This window comes from Diabrotica undecimpunctata, chromosome 9 (assembly GCF_040954645.1).
Source record: "Diabrotica undecimpunctata isolate CICGRU chromosome 9, icDiaUnde3, whole genome shotgun sequence".
NCBI lineage: Eukaryota > Metazoa > Arthropoda > Insecta > Coleoptera > Chrysomelidae > Diabrotica > Diabrotica undecimpunctata.
In genome coordinates, this window is record NC_092811.1 from 36,857,259 (window position 1) to 36,877,597 (window position 20,339).

The following is a 20,339-nucleotide window of genomic DNA, read 5'->3' on the forward strand; positions in this document are numbered from 1 at the left end:
TTAATAGAACATTATAAGTAACGAAATGCTATTAGAATCTCAGATTAACAATATGTACTGACGAAACTGGTTTGTAATGGCGTACTTTGCCTGAAAGGACACAAGCCCCCAAATATGAAAAATCTAATTCTGAAAGAAAAATCAGCAAGAAGAGGTTCTCGGCTTTGTGCCAACGCCGATGGATCGCATAGATTGACTCCTGTAATGGTTGGCAAATCTCGTAAACCTAGCAACTTTAGCTGTATGTTTTTGTCAAAACATACAACATTGCTTATTCAACAAATGGATCAGGGAATAATTTTGGCAACCAAACGAATATATCGCAGAAAGTTTTTAGAGGATGTAATAGTTGTATTGATCGATGGAAATAATGTAGAAGATACAAGAGGGCAGCGTACCTTGCAAATTACAATTTAAAGTCAACAATTTTTAATTTTGCTGCAGCATGAGAGGAGGTGCAAGAGCAAACCATGAAACATGGTTGGAAGGATTTGTTTGATGGCCTAGATGCATACACAGATTTAGAAGGGTTGGAAGTTACTGATATCTGTAGGACAATACATAATAATGCCGGAGAACATATAGCTGAGGAAGGTATAACACCATGACTGAAAGTGAAATAGCAGATGAAGTTATGAACCTAAAAAATGAGGATAGAAGTGATGATACCGAAGAAGGTGACAAAACAAGACTACTAAAAATGAAGTTATCATAGGTAAGATCGCATCTCGACGATCTATTAACAGTTATTGATTATTCATCAGATAAAGAACTTCAACTGTGTTCTACGCATTTTCGTAATTTTAGAGAGTTGATCATAAAAAACAGCAAACATCGAAAGTGCAAACGAAACCTGGTTTCTTTTTCAAAACTGGATTACCGACAGCAAGCGCGTCGATATCAACAGCAACGTCACTTCACGACGAATGTCCGAAGTCAATTAAATAGAATTTTGTTTGTATTTTGAATTTTTTATATACATCTAAATACGTACATATTTAAAAAAAAAAGTTTTTTCGATTTATTTTAAACATATTTTTATATAACGGACTTTCGCGTTTAACGGACACCCCGTCCCCCCAAGTAGTCCGTTATATCGAGGTTTTACTGTACTAAAATAATGTTTTTCATACAAAAAGTTATTCCAAAAAAAAAATGTGCAAGTCCTGAAAATTGACCAGTTTATCCCATTTCTTCACGATTATTTACACATTCACTACATATTTTTTTGCTACATTGCAAACAGATCGGTTGTTTACACTGTATACACAGAAAACTTATCTTCCTTTTCAATTTTGGGTTACATAAATAACAATACTTCCTAGCGTTCCTGGGTAAGGTATCTGTATGATCGTCATTTTCGGTTGGATTTATTCTTTGCAGCTATTGAATGCTGAGTCTTAGTTCTCTTGGAAGACGTTGGTTAATTTCTCGTTCTCGAAGAAGTGGTTCATATAGTTGCTGTGCCAAAATCTTCAGAAACTCTAATCTTATATATTTTGTTCTGTTGGCACAAGCCTGGTGAATAATATATGCATTTAATGCACTTATATCGATTATTCTAAAAAATATGGCCATCGGCCAGTGCCTGGTTCTTCGACTGCATGAGTATTTTATGCATTTTTCGTCTACTTAATTTACGCCTACTTTTGTATTGTTATAAAAGGCATTTATTTCCGGTAACCCAGTTTCGATATCATCTTCTTTCGTGTAATGCAGCGAGGATATTAAAAGCAAAGCCCAATTTTTCTTTGGCACTCGAAAGATTATAGTTTTTGTTTTTATAAATCCGTATAAAGTTGAGTTTACAGATCTTGATCTAGATGGTAGGAACTCTTTAGGAATTTCTCTCTTATTCTTTTTCATAGTACCAACATGTTAAATTATTATTTAATAAAACATCTACAAGTTCCACTGATGTGTACCAGTTGTCGCCTGTAACATTTCTATTACTGCCAAAGATCGGCTTGCAAAGGCGAACCACTGCTTGAGAGGGAATAGAGAGTTTTTTTCTTCTGCAGTCAAACCCTCTAATGCATCAGATCCTTTTCCAGAATATATATAAGTGTTGTATACATAGTTGGTGCGAGCATCTGCTAAACATTGAATCTTTATTCCATACTTTTCGGGTTTACTATGTATATACATTTTAAACCTACATCGCCCTCGAAAACCGACTAGCATTTCATCGACTGTAGTATTAGCACCTAAAAGTATATAGTACATAAGAGTTTTTTGAGAATTTTGGTTGAATATCTTTAAAATGTGGGAAATTGCGGCAGCTGCATCCGTTTTAGCTCGATTTGCTCTTTCTTCTCGTGTATCAAATCGTAGGCATATTAGCAGTACAGCAAATCTACGTGCTAAGAATGCCATCCTAAATATTTCTCTCCCCGTACCATCAGTATGGTACTGTTGCAATTATAATACCACCCACATTCCAGAACTACGTAAATGGATATGATGCAGTTAATGACAGAATTATACATCTGAGACTAAAGTGCTCAACATCCATCCTCCACATCATACAAATATATGCCCCGACATCCACGGCAGAACAAGCAACACTAGAAGACTTTTATATGGCTCTCGAAGGTGTACTTGATAAAATACCAAACAAAGACATAGTGGTGATACTAGACGACTTTAATGACAAACTTGGAAGAACGAATCTAGATGACCACATGAAGATGATTGTAGGGCCATATGGTCTAGAAGATAGGAATGAGCGAGGAGACCGACTATTAGAATTCTGCAACCAAAGGAAATTTTCTGTAATGAACAAGCATTTCAAGCATCATCCGCGTAGACTCTATACCTGGAAATCACCTGGAGATAGAACAAGAAATCAAATAGACTTTATTCTGATCACTTCGAGATGGAAGTCTTCAATTACCAACGCAAAAACATTTCCAGGAGCAGAATGCGGAAGCGATCACCAGCTCTTGATGGCTGATTACAGAATACGTTTCAAGAACATACGCAAAGCTTCTCCCCGTTCTTTTAGGCTAACGGACCCCGAATTAGCGACCTTTAAAGAGAGAATTGAACCAGCACTAACCAGAATAGAGAACAATCAGGCAGAACAAAGTGTGGATGAAGCCTGGACAGATATTAAAGAAACCATCGTAACAACAGTGAACCAATGTCGCCAACCATCTATAAATAATAGCATTAAACCGTGGATCAGCATAAACACGTGGACAGTGATTGAACAAAGAAAGCAACTGGCCCCTGTGATCAACAGACATATAAAGCTCTCTCCAGAGATATTCAACGAAGATGCCGAAAAGACAAACAAGAATACATCTCTGAAATCTGTCAAGAAATAGAAAATCACGGATATCGAAATGAAACCAAAGACCTCTTCCGGAAAGTGAAAATTCTTGCGAGAGAATTTAAACCCAAGAACTATGCAATAGAGGACAAACATGCTATTATCATAAGTGATATCGACAGAGTGTTAGAAACATGGAAAAACTATTGTTCAGAGCTCTACAGGGAAGAACACGTAAATCTAGGCCACACTTCAGCCCTCGAAAACATCGCATACAACCCTGAACCTGAAATTCTGCTGTCCGAGATTGAAGAAGCTGTAACTCACCTCAAGAAGAATAAATCCCCTGGCTGCGATGATATCACGGGAGAGCTCCTTCAGAACATGGGAGACAAAGGATGTTACATAATGTGGAAACTTTGTAATAAAATTTGGAGATGCGGAAAGTGGCCCAGAGAATGGCGCACATCATTGTGCATACCAATCCATAAAAAAGGAACAACTACAAAGTGTAGTAATTATCGTACCATCTCACTGATTTCCCATCCAAGCAAAATATTACTAAGAATCATTAAACGCCGTTTGCAACAATACTTAGACAAACAAATTCCCCAAGAACAAGCAGGCTTTGTCAAAGGAAAGGGTACGAGAGAGCAAATCCTTAATATGCGGCAGCTCATAGAAAAGGCCCGCGAATTTAAAATTCCAATAATAATCTGTTTTCTAGACTACCAAAAGGCATTTGATTGTGTGAAGTGGGAAGTTCTCTGGACAGTTCTTCATGAGATGGGAGTTCCAGATCATTTGGCAATATTAATTAAAAACTTATACGAAGATAACTCAGTTAAAATAAGAATTGAAAACCAGCAATCTGATACCTTCAAAACCAGCAGAGGTGTACGACAAGGGTGCATACTATCTCCAGACCTGTTCAATTTATATGGAGAATACATAATGAGGAACGCACTCGATGGATGGAGAGGCGGCATCTCCATTGCAGGAAAAAAGATCTCAAACTTAAGATTCGCAGACGATACAACACTGATAGCAACATCTGAAGAGGAGATGTCGAGACTGATAAAGAGAGTAGAAACCGAAAGCAACAAGTGTGGGCTCAAGATTAATAATCAGAAAACAAAAATCATGATTGTGGACCACGCGAATATCCTCCAAACAACAGGCGCCCTAAATCAATTCGAGAAAGTAGACGAGTCCACGTATCTAGGATCTTCCTTAAGCAATGCAGCCTCCTCCCATACGGAAATTCGCAGAAGAATAGGGATGGCCAAGAACGCGATGAGTCGACTGTCAAAAATATGGAAGGACCGCTCTTTATCCAAAAAACTCAAAATGAGACTGGTACGGACACTCATTTTTTCAATCTTCAGTTACGGTGCCGAAACATGGACAATAAAATCAGAGGATAGGAAAAGGATTGACGCATTCGAAATGTGGTGCTGGAGACGAATGCTACGCGTCTCGTGGACGGAGCACAGATCCAATCAGTCGATTCTCGAAGAGCTAAACATTCAGACCAGACTCTCCTCCAAGAGATGGAGAGAATTGACAGCCCGCATTGTAGGAAATCACGATCCTCAGCAATGAGGAAACGACAAGAGAGAGAGACCATCAGTAGCAAATAGTGCGTTGATGTCTTCATGGTTAGACTTGAAGACTGATGTCAATAACAGAAGGCCCAAAAATCCATTGATCTCTGTATTATTGGTGTCTCTAAATTCTGTGCGGTTATGATTTCCGTCCTTGTCGCGATATTCCTTCAGTTTGAAATTTGTGTAATATACAACATTGTCAACAACATCTGTAGAAAAAATTTTAAGCCACGCCACCACTGGTTCCATCTATGTCAAAGATCCTTTGATAGTAGGCAATCTCAATAAATTAGAAGCAGGTGTTCTAACATTGCGAGTAGATTCAACTGATGCCCATTTGTACCTATTTTTTCCATAAAAGTATCTTCTGTTTGGATTCACTTCATTCATTGAATCTTCATCAGACTCCTGACTTTCGTCCGATTGACCATCGTTAGTATCGCTAGCATAAAATTTGCTCTCAGAAATATGGTCACTCAAAATTGGCTCTTCGTGTTTGAAATAAAAACTATCAAAAACTACGTCGTAGAGTCCATCAGTCTCTAATGTGTTCTATTCGATAACTTCTACGCACTGATCGCGATTTCGCATAAGCATAACGGAGATCTCCCTACTACCTGAAGGTACTGTACGACACCACTCGTTTGGATCAATAGTGGGAAAAATATGAAGCATTGATTGAACTGCGGAGTCCGAGGGACTCCACGACCTCGGTTAAGGGTTAAAAAAAAATCGGCCTGTTTCGGGAATTTCCAATACTGTTGTTTATTTAGTTAATAATGAATTTATGCGTTACTTTATGGACGCACTGTATAATTTTTATTCTTGAATATTCAATTAAAATTTATTCACATTAGGGATTAAAAAGTATGGGACATGCTCTATAAAAAAAGTTTATCTTGAAATTCTCACTTAATTTTTATTTATCTTTAGTGAACGTGAGGACAACAACAATCACTAATAAAATTTTCCTTGCTACGCAACTACTTCGACTGGCCAAAATAATTATTGATTGCGTAAACTAAAATAAATTTTAACAAAAAAAATACTTACATTAACAAGAGTTCGTCGAACAATCTGATTAATCCTAAGATCGTATATCTAAGTCCAAATATCCTAAATAAAGCCCTATGTAGTGCAGTCTTTTTGTGTATCCTATATTCTTCCTTCCATGCTTTTTCTAATTTTGATCCTAGTCTACTAGATGTGTGCTCCTTCAACGGAGAAAACAGTTCTTCTTCTGTTAATTTGTACTTGTACGTTTTTTTGAAGATAGGGAACATATAGCTGAAACAATAAATAAAGTTAAGTATTTGGTTCTTCCGGAAAATATCTGGTTTTTCAATTAACTCTAAACATATACAGATTGAACCAATTTAAAACGGAACATACAATTTAATATATATCGGTTTGAACTGCATTTGAAATAGTGGACCAATATAAAACTTGGACAAAAATAAATCCATACCCGGTGATAGACATTGTATAAAATATTGTTCAACTATCAGTCTCCTTTAAAGGAAAGAGGAGCTTGCCTAATAGTCGGAGAGATAGAGCCGAAATTTTGAACTGATCAGTAATATGACATTTCTCTATTGGAATATATTCATTGTAACTGGGTTAAGACTTTGCCTTATAGGCGGACGCCCCTCATGGTACAGGGGGTGGCTATACAGGAATGAAGTTGTAATTTTTTTCGGAAAAATTAACGATCGATAATATGGCTAAAAATTTGCCCAGAGTAAGATCTTGGTATAACTAGACGAAATCCCAAAGGGCTGACGCGAGAGTGGATACATAAGGGGTGGCGGACAGGGGTGAAGTTGCAATTAATTTTTTGGGGAAAAATTAACGATAAGTAATATGTCCGCAATTTTCATGGCTCATTATTTAGCCCCTAAAAACTATAAATCCAAAAGGGCGGACAGCTGGGTTGGTACAGAGAGCCATAAAACGGGGTCAAATGTACCACTTGCCTGCGCATTTTAGGTCTCGGCAACAATTTTCAAACTGATTTATTTTTATACCGATTATGATATTTTTATACCGATTGATTTGAAAATTTGTATGCTCACTTCTGCTACTATACTGAAAAGCGTCAAGTAGAGTTTTTCTCAAAATTTTCCAAAAAAATTTCCGTAAATGAAAATTTTCGTAATTTTTTTTGATAAAATCTAATTTGTAGAATTCTTTCGATTTTCTGTCAGTTATACCATGATTTTTTTCCAAAAATTTTCAAACGATTTTTCCGATAAGAAAAAAAAATTTAGAAAAACTTTAAAAATTTCGTCATTTTTCTCACTCTCATTGATGTCATTACATTCATCATCTGCGTCACTTTCACTTTCAATAATATCACATTCATTATCTGCTTCATTTTCAATCACTACTTCTCGAACTGATTCTGGCGTCTGAGGTCCACTAAACCATTTAAATTTATATGTTTCATCTTCAAACTCCCAACCATGTTCTTCAACAATCAATTCTGTTGGTACTTTTTTATGAGCATTTGTCCAAATATTTGAAATATAATGAGCTCGCAGTAGATGTTGGTGTAATTCAGCTTGACATGGTGGTAAGCTTGAAGCATGGAAATTTTTTAGTTTTTTTTTAAGGTTCGTTCACATCATGCAACTTATACTGCCGGTTAAATAGTGAAAATCTGACATCGTTTACTTTTCTTTTTGGAATTGTTCTCGTCAGTCCTGTTCCATATAAGTGACATACGAAAGTTTCTAAGCTTTCAAAAACTTCATTACAATCGAAGTCAGTTTCACCAAGTTGAATAAAAGCATCTTGATACTTATTACATTTAGCGCATGCGTCTAGAATTACTGATCTAAATGAACGCGCATCATTATTATTTTAATATTTTAAAATAATAATGATGCAAAATGAATGTCCAAACAGAATTTGTAAAATTATAATTAACTAATGAAAAAAAAATCAATCAATTTGAAAGTTAAAAAAAAATATTGAAAATATCTACAAATTAAATTTCAAAACTTAAAAAATTGATAATTCCACTATTAAATTGATTTTTATTAATAATTATTTGTAAAATGTTAAAGGAATTCTACAAATTGAAGAGAGCCACAAAATTGAATTTTATCTATTGATAAATAGAAATAATATATTTTGTATTTGATTATTAATGTAATAATAAATCAAATTTTTCCTATATCTGAACAATCATTATTTATGCAATATAAATTTAAAAACCTTTTTATTGTAATAAAAAATAAGTTAAATTACTATTTGTTATACCAAAAATATTTAATAATTAACATTATAAAATTACTTTAATTTAATAAAATATCAAATACCAAACATTTATTCAATTAAAAATTAATTCGTAAAATATTTATATTTAAGAAAAAAATGTGATTTGTAAAGTAAATATGACTTTAGTTTGGAAAAAAAACATTATCATAATATCATTTTAATACTACAAAATATTCTATAAAAGATTAAGACGATGACGTAGAGTTTTATCAAATGTTTTAGAAAAGTTTTTCTAAATTTTTTTTTCTTATCGGAAAAATCGTTTGAAAATTTTTGGAAAAAAATCATGGTATAACTTACAGAAAATCGAAAGGATTCTACAAATTAGATTTTACCTCAAAAAATTACGAAAATTTTCATATACGGAAATTTTTTTGGAAAATTTTGAGGAAAACTCTACTTGACGCTTCTCAGAATAGTAACAGAAGTGAGCATACAAATTTTCAAATCAATCGGTATAAAAATATCATAACAAAATCAGTTTGAAATTTGTTACCGAGACCTAAAATGCGCAGGCAAGTGGTACATTTGACCCCGTTTTATGGCTCTCTGTACCAACCCAGCTGTCCGCCCTTTTGGATTTAGAGTTTTTGGGGGCTAAATAATGAGCCATGAAAATGGCGGACATATTACTTATCGTTAATTTTTCCAGAAAAAATTGCAATTTCACCCCTGTCCGCCACACCTTATGTATCTACTCTCGCGTCCGCCCTTTGGGATTTCGTCTAGTTATACCAAGATCTTACTCTGGGCAAATTTTCAGCCATATTATCGATCTTAAATTTTTCCGAAAAAAATGACAACTTTATCCCTGTATAGCCACCCCCTGTACCACGAGGGGCGTCCGCCTGTAAGGCAAAGTCTTAACCCAGTTACAATGAATATATTCCAATAGAGAAATGTCATATTACTGATCAGTTCAAAATTTCGGCTCTATCTCTTGGACTATAAGGAAGCGATAAGTGGTTTGACAGCATAATAACTGCTTGTTTAGTCTAGTTTTTTCAGTGATTCTAGGCAACCTATTTGGGTGGAGTTTTGACTTGTTCTTGAATGAGTTCCGAATCCAGCAGCCCGCTGAAGTATTGGATTTTTATAATATAATTATTTGACAACCTTTTGTTGGCCAACCACCTAGAGCGGAGTTGAGCCGAAATACATTGATTTCGTATGTTCCGTTTTAAATTCGTTCAATCTGTATAATAAATACTACTCTAGAGATACATGCATATTGACTACTAGGTACTCGCCCAATGCATTCGGTCCGTCTCTTGTTTCTTAAAAGCCTATTGTTCTGCTAATGGTTAAAACGGTTTTAAATAACACTTCCACTTAAGATCCTTAGACTACCAATGAGGACACCGTTGGCCTTCGTTGAAGACAGGACTTATTGTTTAATGAAAAAAAAACAAGGTTTGGTACAAAGGTCTTATGACTATGTGCCAGAAATTAACGGGCCATCCCCAAACTAAGAAAAAGAAGCTGCCTCGCCTTTTGTAGTTTTTCAATTGAAATTTATTTGCAGCAGGGGATGGGACCTATTTTATGTCCTGTGTGTAGAAACTTCTCGCTATAAGATCCTCAGACAACACAATACACTCTTCTGGATTTTCAAACGAAATTATCTTTCGGATTATACTCAAGTGTAAATAAATAGATCCATCGAAAAATATGTCCTTCTAATGTCACCTCTAATGTAGATATATTCTATCCCTTTTTATCCTATTTTGAATGTAGCAGATATGAATCATTATATGCGATTCTGATAAAACAATTATAATGCTGTTTTGTTTGTTTAAATTGTTGTGCTATTGTTTGCTGAATAAGCAATTAATTTATAAATATAAAAAAGTATTTGAGGCATTTAAATCAAGGCAGTTATTTTAATACAAGTGCCTAGCCAAATAAGATCTAATTCTAAAATAAGTATTTTGAACAAAATATTGTTAAATAAATATTGACTTTACTTTATATATTTTGATACTCTGTAAAGAGAGAACGAGACATCGTTTTATAATAATAACTTTAAACAACGATTCTAATGACCATTCCTAACACAAACTTAAATGATTACATTTATAGCATTTTTCATATAAAAATGCTTGCACGTCATTCAATATTTACGACGTCAGAACCCCACAGCGTTGCCAAAACACAGCGGCGGCCGGCCAGGTGAAGTAGGTGAAGGTGAGGTTCACCAAAAAAATATAATTAAATTGAGACAAATAAATAAAAAATGAAAGCAACATTATTATATCTAAATTACGAAATCAATTATTTATTCTCTTTTAATTAATGCATAAGCGTTCACGGTTGCCATGACAACGTGACGTCAGCCTATCCTTAGTGATAGCTGAGAAAACTGGTGAGTGCAGTTCCGTCTAAAAATACGTTATCCGTCTTCACCCACTGTTGGATGTGTATTTGGTATTCCTATTTTTCGAAAATTTCTCTCAGCGACAATATTTTGAAATTGAGTCTATTATATTGATATTTTTTATATATTATAGTGTATAGTATAGTATTTATTAGTTTAGTTTAGTCACAGTATTAATTTTATTTGTTTAGTGCACTTTATTTATACATTTCTCTGTGGTTTGTTTCGGATTTCGGATATAAAGTGTTCTCGTGGATTTCGTTTGGACAAAAATAATTTTAGACAGACATGAATCCAATTAATGACTTCTTCTTCTTCTTCCTATGCCGTCTCCATTAACGGAGGTTGGCGACCACATTTCTAAAAGTTTCTCTGTCTTTTGCAACGTGGAATAATTTGTCTACAGTCATGTTTGTCCAGTCTTGAATATTTCGCAGCCATGATTTCCTCTTTCTACCTATTACCTTTTTGCCATCGACTTTACCCTGCATGATGACCTGCAGGAGACTATATTAAATGGTGGCTAAATTAATGACTTGGTGTGTAATATATTAGAGACTCCGTTTAGGCATTGGAAAAATGAAGATAAAAGGGATGTTCTTTTACATGGTCGACCAACCAGTATTTCAAACATCTGCGTCTGATCCAGAGTGGTCGGCTGCAATCAGCATCTAACTCCGAGTGGGCGGCTGAATCGAAACTCACCAACCAGTTTTAGCAGGCGTGGTGTTTTAATCGCCAAAAAAATCCTTAATGAAATGTCAAGATTCAGAACTAAAATGCCCCAGGCAAGCAGAACGAATCGTATCTAGTATAAGTGCCCTAAAAAACTGTTTTCAAGTTATTAGGGCCCTAAACTCTATACATTTTTTTTAACGAATTTTTAATGAGATTTGGGCGCGAAGTAGGTACCAAAACTCCTTTTGGCTCCGGCAAGCTTTCCTCATCTTCACCACTTTTTTAGGCCACGAGCCGCCGCTGCCAAAACATAAGAATAGTTAGTAAGTGAGGAATTTTTAAAATGTCAACTATTTGTCAAACTATTTTATTAACAGTAAATACACTTAGTTTTAAGACTACTGCAACACACTAAAATCCATTAGAAAACATTTTAATGCAAAATTATATATTCTAAGTTACTTCTAAGTAACTTACCTCTTTTAGGGCTTTAATAGTAAAAACGTCCCGTCATTATTTCTTGTTCAAAATAATCTATCTTATATGAAAGCTTATCAGCTTTCTACATACTATTTATTTGTTCTGGCATAGCACAATCACAATACACAACAATAATTAGTTTTAAAAGCTATTAATCTAAATTTAATATGTATTTATAAATACAATTTATTAATATATATTATATTATGATCAGATTGTGCAAGAAATCAAAACATAAACAAAATTCTTACTCTAAAAAAGCGGCAACACTTTATACACTTTTGCCACACGCTGAACTGTCAATAAAATTTGAAGTATTCGTCTATCAGTTGCGTACAATTGTCTAATATATTTAATTAAAATTATTATTTTTTGGAATATTAGACTTAAAGAGTTATTTCATAAAATTTATATTATTAATAATAACAAATGTTTTTGGTTATTTAATCAATATAATTCTAAAATTTCCAATATAATGATAATTTTATTTTTTTGATTATTACACCATGTTGACGCCTATGAAAGATCGAGCTGTGTTAGGAAAATTTGAACTCCAAGGTTGACATTCTGGAAATTTTAAATATAAGTGACGTCACTTTATATAAATTGTGACGTGCAAGCATTTTTATATGAAAAATGCTATACATACCGTATTGTATATTATGCTCTATTTGAAAATGATTTATAAAAATAGTAGAGTTTTAATGACACGTTTTTTGTTAACATCCAAAGATCTAAAATTGAATCTTTAAATTGTATTAAAAACGAATACTTTTTATACAAGAAATTTATTTATACAAGGTGTTAAACCAATCTGCCTCCTACTTCAATGCAAACATTTGCACGAATTTTCATTGAATCCCGAACAATCAACTAAAGGTCTAGAAGACCATAATACGGATCCACCTCTTCCAATTAAACAGTCGAGGAATTGTTAATTTAATAATGTTCTCACTTGTATAACATAATCTTCCGTGTCTTTAGTATCGCCTAAGCTATCCGATATAATCCAATTCATATCCATTATAACTGGATTGTCAGCTCCAGGATATGTTTTAGTAGATTCTTGTAGTTGTTATTAAGCAAAATGAAGTCAATTTGATTTCTAACAATTTTTTTTTCTGTCTGCAGGTGATTTCCAAGCCTTCTAGGATGTTATTTACAAGAAGGTGTTGGCTACTAACAGGTTGTTCTCTAGGCAGAATTGTATCAGTCTATTTCTCCTCTTGTTTCTGTACCGTGTGCTCCTATGCTGTCTCCTTCGGCACCACGGCCAATTTTGGCGATAAAGTCACCCATAATCATTGTTATCTCGCCTTTTTTGTCAGTCGCATTATTTTATCTATACTGTTATAAAAGTTTTCTATTTCTTCCTGTGATTTGTCACTTATTGGAGCATAGACCTGAATAATATTGAGGTTTCTTTAAGTTGCTCTTAATTTAAGTCTATGACCGACTGCGCAATTTTGTTCCATACTAATATAGCCGTTCCATATTGATGTTCTTGGTCTGTTCCTCCTGACCAATAGATGTATCCATCTTTTGTTTTTTGTTTTCCTGAACCAGACCATCTTAATTCATGCATCTCGTACGTTCCAGATGGCAGTGGCTATACTGTCATATATTTGGATTCTTTGTCCACTTCCTTGGACCTCAATAGTAGTTGTCGGGGAATTCTACGCACACTCTCACCATTTAAGGGGTGCCCCGGACTGAGGGACATTTTCTTGTTTCCGTCTGCCATGCAGATTTGTGGGAAATATCTTGGGGTGGTTTTTCCGTTATCTTCAAGCCGTTCCAGGATCATTTCCCCTGCGCCTTAAGCTGGTTCTGATGATCGCTGCTGCGCTTCCTCAGAGAGGGATAGGAAATAGGTAACTAGATTTTGGAAGGACAAATGGATGGGACATGATTTCTCTCAGTAAAGAATTAAGAGCAAAGCATGGCTCGCGTGGGCAAGGTCGCTTCCCTGAAGAAGGCTTATTCTCTACAGGGATCGTAGAAAAGTGTCTAACCGCTCTGTCAATACTTAGAATGCTTTTTTGTGTGATTCTCTTTATATTTTCATGTTTTTTTTTTTTAAATATAATACTTTTTAATTGTTTACTTACAAATAATTGATGCAGAATGAAATACCATTACCATTATATTGCCAATATCGCTATGCCTAGCAGTATTTTTAATTTTAAATTCATACTATAATGTTTTAGATTAAATTATAATCATCAGTCTATCAGTTTTTGTGTGAAATTTCATTGGTTTTTATGTGAAAAATAATAGTTATGTATTGAACATAAAAGTTTATATTTAATATTTTGTTTTATTTTTGAGTATTTTTAATGTACATTTGCATATTTAGGTAAATTTAGAAAAGATGGCTGCATATGTATTAATATGTAGTAATGCATAGATGCATATGCGCATATTTTGTTAACGTTGTGTTGCATATGAAAGGTCTCGGGAGTAAACCATGAATTAACTAAAATTGAGTTACGTACGCCATCTAGTAAGTTTTGTTAATATCTATGTTTGGACATTTCAAATAAGGAAGAAAACAGTGCGTGTCACGAGTTATTAGTTTTTAAATACCCTATATCGGTAGAAAACCGCGCATGTCCGCGCGTAAACGGCTGAAACACTAAATGTACAGTCAGCAGCGCCAGAAAATGTAATTGGCATTCTTATCTTGCAAAACGCTCGTGTCAGTGTAGTAAATACATCGTTATCACCACGTGCTTGTGCAGGTCTGTTTGGTTAGTTAATTTATTTACAACAATTATGGCAGATAGTGGAATATATCCACTAAAAAAAAAGTGAAAATGGGCAGGTTATACGAAGTCATGAAAAAAATGAAGCTTCAGTCACATGAGTTTGGTGAATTCTGCAAATGCAAACGCTTGATGTGGTGTTACACAGTAAACTCCATTCGCTTAGCTCGGGCATATTTTGACAGATTCATTGTCGGAAACCAACAACACAACAATTCCTACTTCTCAGTATTAATAGCTCAAGTATACTACTATTGCAGACTTCTTTCTTTGAAAAAAGACGAATTATTCTAAATAGTGGCAGTGTATACTAAACCCATAACATTTTGGGTAGTATATATTTAAAAGATATATTTTAGTTGTTATAATTTAACACAACTATTATATGGTGCAGATAAATAAATATTGATTGTCGGTAATTCGTAAAGTTCTATTTTATTTACTATTTAGTTTGTTTGCCATTAATATTGGCTATGAGTACGTGTGCTTGGTTGTATAGTAATTTCCAGCCACTTCGAGTCTGTCAAAAAGTAACTAACTTCGCAAAAAAATAATTACTAAATTCACTAGACAGTTCGGACTGGAGATACCGAACCGAGTATAAATGAAATTAATAGACAAAGAATTTTAAATCATTTTAATTCATTGATATCTCATAATGAACAAAATCTATGGCCAAAAATGTACATGATGCAATATATCATGATGCAGCCTATATGTACAGGGTCAGAGTTCAGCCAAGGTCAACTGCTAATGATAAGGATGAGAAAAAATATTACGAAGAAGTACAAGTTTGTGCCAAGTTTTTTCGTGCAGTTCATGGTATTACGGGGGCAAAACTTCAACATCTACGGAAAGAGTTAAAGCAGTCTGGCACGGCTCCTAAAGATAAAAGGGGCGGAATAAATTATAACAAACTGAAGCCGAGTAGTGTTAATAGTGTTCATGAGCATATCCTGTCATTTAAATCAAGAAGTAGTCGCTATAGCTTACATGATAATAAAGGTAAAACTTACTTGCCTGAAACTTTAAATATAATGAAAATGTTTTCTCTGCTTAAAGAAAAATATCCGGAAGTTAAAATTTCCAAAAATAAAAGCAGCTGAAACAGACCATAAAAGTGGACGTACTGAAATAACCAACTTAAAAGTACTTAGAGAGCTCCATCTTCAGGAGGAGTAGGACTCAAGCGTTTTATGTCAGGAAAAAGGAAAGCAAAAGAAGGGCACGAATAGAAAAGAATTATGAAGCTATAGCTATGGACTTCCAAAAAAATGTTTCCTTGCCGAATATCTTCACCAATGATGTATATTACCGCCGACAGCTCTCGATTTACTTTTTTAACATCCATGTGTTATCAAACGCTGATTCTTATTTTTATACATATCCAGAGTTTATTGCTAAAAAGGGATCAGATGAAGTGTGTTCGTTTGTTTTCGATTTTATTGTGCATCATTTGTCTCCAATTGTTCAACATCTACACATTTTCTGTGACGGAGAAGGTGGACAAAACAAAAACTATACAGTGGTAAGGTTTATTCATTACATGGTATCAGTAGTAAAACGTCTTCAATCCATTACAATAACATATCCGTTAGAGGCCATTCGTACCTTGAGTGCGATGAAAATATGGGCCTTATTAACCTTAAAAAAAGAATGTAAACGCCAGCTGATTGGGAGGAAAATATTATAGCTTCTCGCACAAAACCTGCCCCATTTAATGTAATTTCAGTATCTCAGTGTTTCATTAAGGGATGGACTGAATTTTTTTACGATAGATGTCAAAAAACTCCTTTTGTTGTGCAAAAAATTAAAGAGGTGATATGTGTTAATACTTATGTTCACACTGTATTTCACCATCCGTTCTTCCGTTCAAGCTAAAAAGTCGCATAAATTATCACCTTCGGAATTTGAACTACCCATGCAATCATACTTTAACTTTATTGCTATTAACGAACACAAGTTCAAAGACAATGTTTTTTATCAAAGTTTTGCGAATCAGAACAAGTAAAAGAAATGTACACGAGTATAATGGTCCCGTCATTTCGGAAGACATCTAATTTGCATATTATCGCACTGGGCAGAGGTCAAAATTTGACATTTCTACCTAAGTCACGCCTTAGCAGTAAATAATTTCAATACTCAGTAGCGCAGCATTGCAGTTGAGAACAAGTTGTGGGTGTTAAATATTAGATCATTTTATTTTCAAACAATCTTGCTGAAAATGGACGGAAAAAAGCGTAGCGTTATTAAAGAGCAGGGTCGTCAAATAATATTTAATGTGTAAAATTATTTTAAAAATATGAAAAGTGAAATGGACACTCTGCTAATGGTAAAAAATAAGACTGCTGAAGCAACAGGTAAGGAGTTTCATTCACAAGGCATTTAGTATTAATTTTTGATATTCAAATTCAATGTTCCAACACTTTTTACTTTTAGTTCTCAATGTCACTTATTTGTCAATCTTTTATACTCTGCTTTTGTACCCCATTTTGCCTACCTTCGCTTCTCTTTTGTATTGGGTGTGTCGAAAATACCATTTTCGAATTATTTCTTTTTTCATTCCTTCGATGTGTCCTAAATATCGTATTCTCTGCACTTTCGTTACAGTCGTTATTTTTAGCTATTATTACGTTTACTTCGTTATTTTGTTTACTACTTCTTGGTCTGTAGGTAGTTCTATTACTATTTGGTCATCTACAATTCCATGGTTTGTTTTCATTACTACTTAATTTTTATTTACCATAACTTTTTGTAAAATAATAACCACATTTACTGTAAAATAATTTTCCCAAATTGTCATTAATCCCCTAGATAGTTCATTTAGTAATAGATCGTCATCATTATCCATATGTGGAGAAAGAGTTCATAGGCTCTTGGTTTCGTAGAAAGCTCTTACTTATTTATTTCTTAATTTTCTACTATCGCTTTGAGTTACTTCTCAATGTACTTTCTTGTTTCTTTATGTTGTCTTAAAGTAATTACTACTTAAATGGGAATAAGCCACAATTAAAGGTTAAAGTACATTTATTGACGTTTCAATTTCCACTTCGGAAATCGTTCTCAAAATACAAACATTAGTAAATTGTAAAAATTAGTAATTTACTAATGTTTGTATTTTGAGAACGATTTCCGAAGTGGAAATTGAAACGTCAATAAACGTACTTTAACCTTTAATTGTGGCTTATTCCCATTTAAATAGTAATTACTTTAAAATGCCACAAGAAAATAGCTTCAGAACAATTTTATGTTGTCTATTTAAAATTTAAAGAATTATTTCTGCAACATACCAATTATTTTGAATTATTATTTACGTCATCATCATCATTATCAATGGCGTTACAACTCTTCGTGAGTATTTGCCGCATTTACTGTTGCCTTCCAAGTTTGTCGATCCTTTGCCACTATTTCCCATTTTCTCACTCCCATTTTCTCCAGATCTTTTCTTATTGCATCTTTCATTTTACTTATACGCTGATTATATTTACGTCGTTATAGGCATTTCTGTACGGACCGTATCCAGAATACTACAAGAGAGCAAACGGTCTCTAGATAATAAAAACAAAGTTGAATTTTCTTTAAAGAGACGTTTACGAAAGTCACCTGTGATAGATTTACCAGAATATCAAATTACAGATATTCGGCGTATAATACACGATTTTCATAGAACAGAGAATTGTCGTGTTACTGTTAATAAATTGAAGAACAAAATTGAGAGAGATTTGGACATTAAAGTATCAGAAGCCTCGCTACGAAGAATTGTTCGAAATATGAATTTCCGTTGGAGAAGAGCACAGGACAACAGAAAATTGTTGGTTGAAAAGACGGAAATAAGGGCATTGTTTACCTCGATGAGACATATGTACACAGTGGACATACTTTGTCGAAAACTTGGAATGATAATTCTAGTAAAGGGTTACTGACGAACATTTCGAAGGGTCAACGTTTAATAATAGTGCATGCTGGTGGTGAAATGGGATTTATTCCAAACGCGCTTTTAATATTTAAGTCTGGTAGTAAATCCGGTGACTACCACTTAGAAATGAATGCCACGAATTACCGCAAATGGCTAAAGGAAAAACTAATTCCAAATTTACCGCCTAACTCAGTAGTTGTTTGCGATAATGCCTCATACCATTCGGTGCAAGTGAATCCTGGGCCTAATAGTAATTCCAAAAAAAAAAAGATATGATTGATTGGCTGATTAAAAACAATATAACATTTAATCCTCAAAGTTTTAAACCCGAATTGTATGCGTTGATTAAGTACCATAAAAATCGTTTCAAAAGGTATGAATTCGATGAACTTTTGCGTGAATATGGTCACACTCCTTTACGGTTACCTCCATACCATCCAGATTTAAATCCAATAGAGCTAATATGGGCTGCGATTAAAAATAATATCGCACAAACGAACATAACTTTCAAATTGGAAGATATGAGACACCTGTTGGAAAAACGAGTTTCCGAAATAGCCCCAGATGAGTGGAGAAAACGATGTCATCATGCAATTAAAATAAAAGACAGTTATTTAACATCCGAAGTTCAAATAGACCGTCAAGAAGATATTAATCCCATTATGATAAACTTAGGAAGTAACGATAGTGACAGCGAGTGTTCTTCGGAAGAAAATTAAATTAGATTTTGTTGTTCTTCTTTGAAACTTCCACATTAGGTATATAAATTTTTAAACGGTATGTATATAGAGTTATTTTATATCTTTAAAATTTTCATTTACAAATTTAGATGTGCATATATTTTAGAAGGATAGCAATATTGAAGGTATAGTTCATCCCAAACCCTTCTTTCAGTGCGTCACAGTTGATCGAATTCTCTCTAACGCATTAAGCTAAAAGTTGAAAAAAACGTGAGTCTGTGATTATTATACATAGAACTTAGAAAATTATATATCGTTCACGGGTATTTGCATATTAAAGCGAATTCTACTTACGGATATATAATTGGTTGGAGTTTAGAATACGCTAAATAGATATCCAATCAATGATGCGCATAAATATAATTTGACGCAGATGGTCTCGATAGTGACAGTACTTTGAGAATGTCAACTGATAAAATGATAATTGTCATTCCAGGTTAGTTTTTTCAGACATTTTACAATGAAAATTTAATTTTGTATTTATTGTCATAAAAATATTTTAAATATGCCGAGATATACCGAGAATGAACAGACTAATATTAAAATTATTAAATTATTTTCAATTAGAAAAAGAGGCTGGGACAACTTTATTACCAGTTTCTGCCGTTTGTGAAGTAAGTTTTAAATTATTCTAAAAAATATTCATATTAGTAGTTTAAATACTATACATTTTAGCTATAGTGTTTATAACAAATAATAATAAATACATAAATAAATCTTAGCTAATTAAGCACTTTCCTCTAATATGTAAATTAAAAAAAAATTTGAATTCTTAAAGTTTTTACTCCGCATTTTCAAAAAATAACCTTTTCACATTTAGCCGATTACGATCCTTCAACTGTCAGATTTAACTAAAATGTCATACAATAATTCTCGACATTCTTAAAATCTTATATGACGTCAAAATTAGTGACGCACTGAAAGAATGGTTTGGGACAGACTGTAGTCTTTATTATATCGCTAATATATGGATAAGGTAAATGGATATGGTAAAATTCATTTTTTTCAATAAAATATTTTGTGAAATTCATAGTTTTCTTCCGAGACCCTTCATATATTCCGCTCTCTACTAATTTAAGTATATTTTTACATCATATTGGAGTTGTATAATATCTGTTTTCTTGAACCGATTTTATATACCAAGCATGCTAGTTTTCCCGGAAAAGTTGCAAAATAAAATAAGAATGAAGCCTTGAGGATCGATATTT

General features: G+C 33.7%; 1 protein-coding gene across 1 annotated transcript in view; it reads right to left on the minus strand.

Moving 5' to 3' along the window:
* The window catches only part of LOC140449850 (probable multidrug resistance-associated protein lethal(2)03659), a 162,645-nt gene that overhangs the window by 65,353 nt on the left and 76,953 nt on the right, over positions 1-20,339 (minus strand). Inside the window, exon 2 of the mRNA XM_072543219.1 lies at positions 5,941-6,174. Coding sequence (XP_072399320.1) covers positions 5,941-6,174 — 234 coding nt within the window. The remainder of the gene's footprint in view (positions 1-5,940; positions 6,175-20,339) is intronic.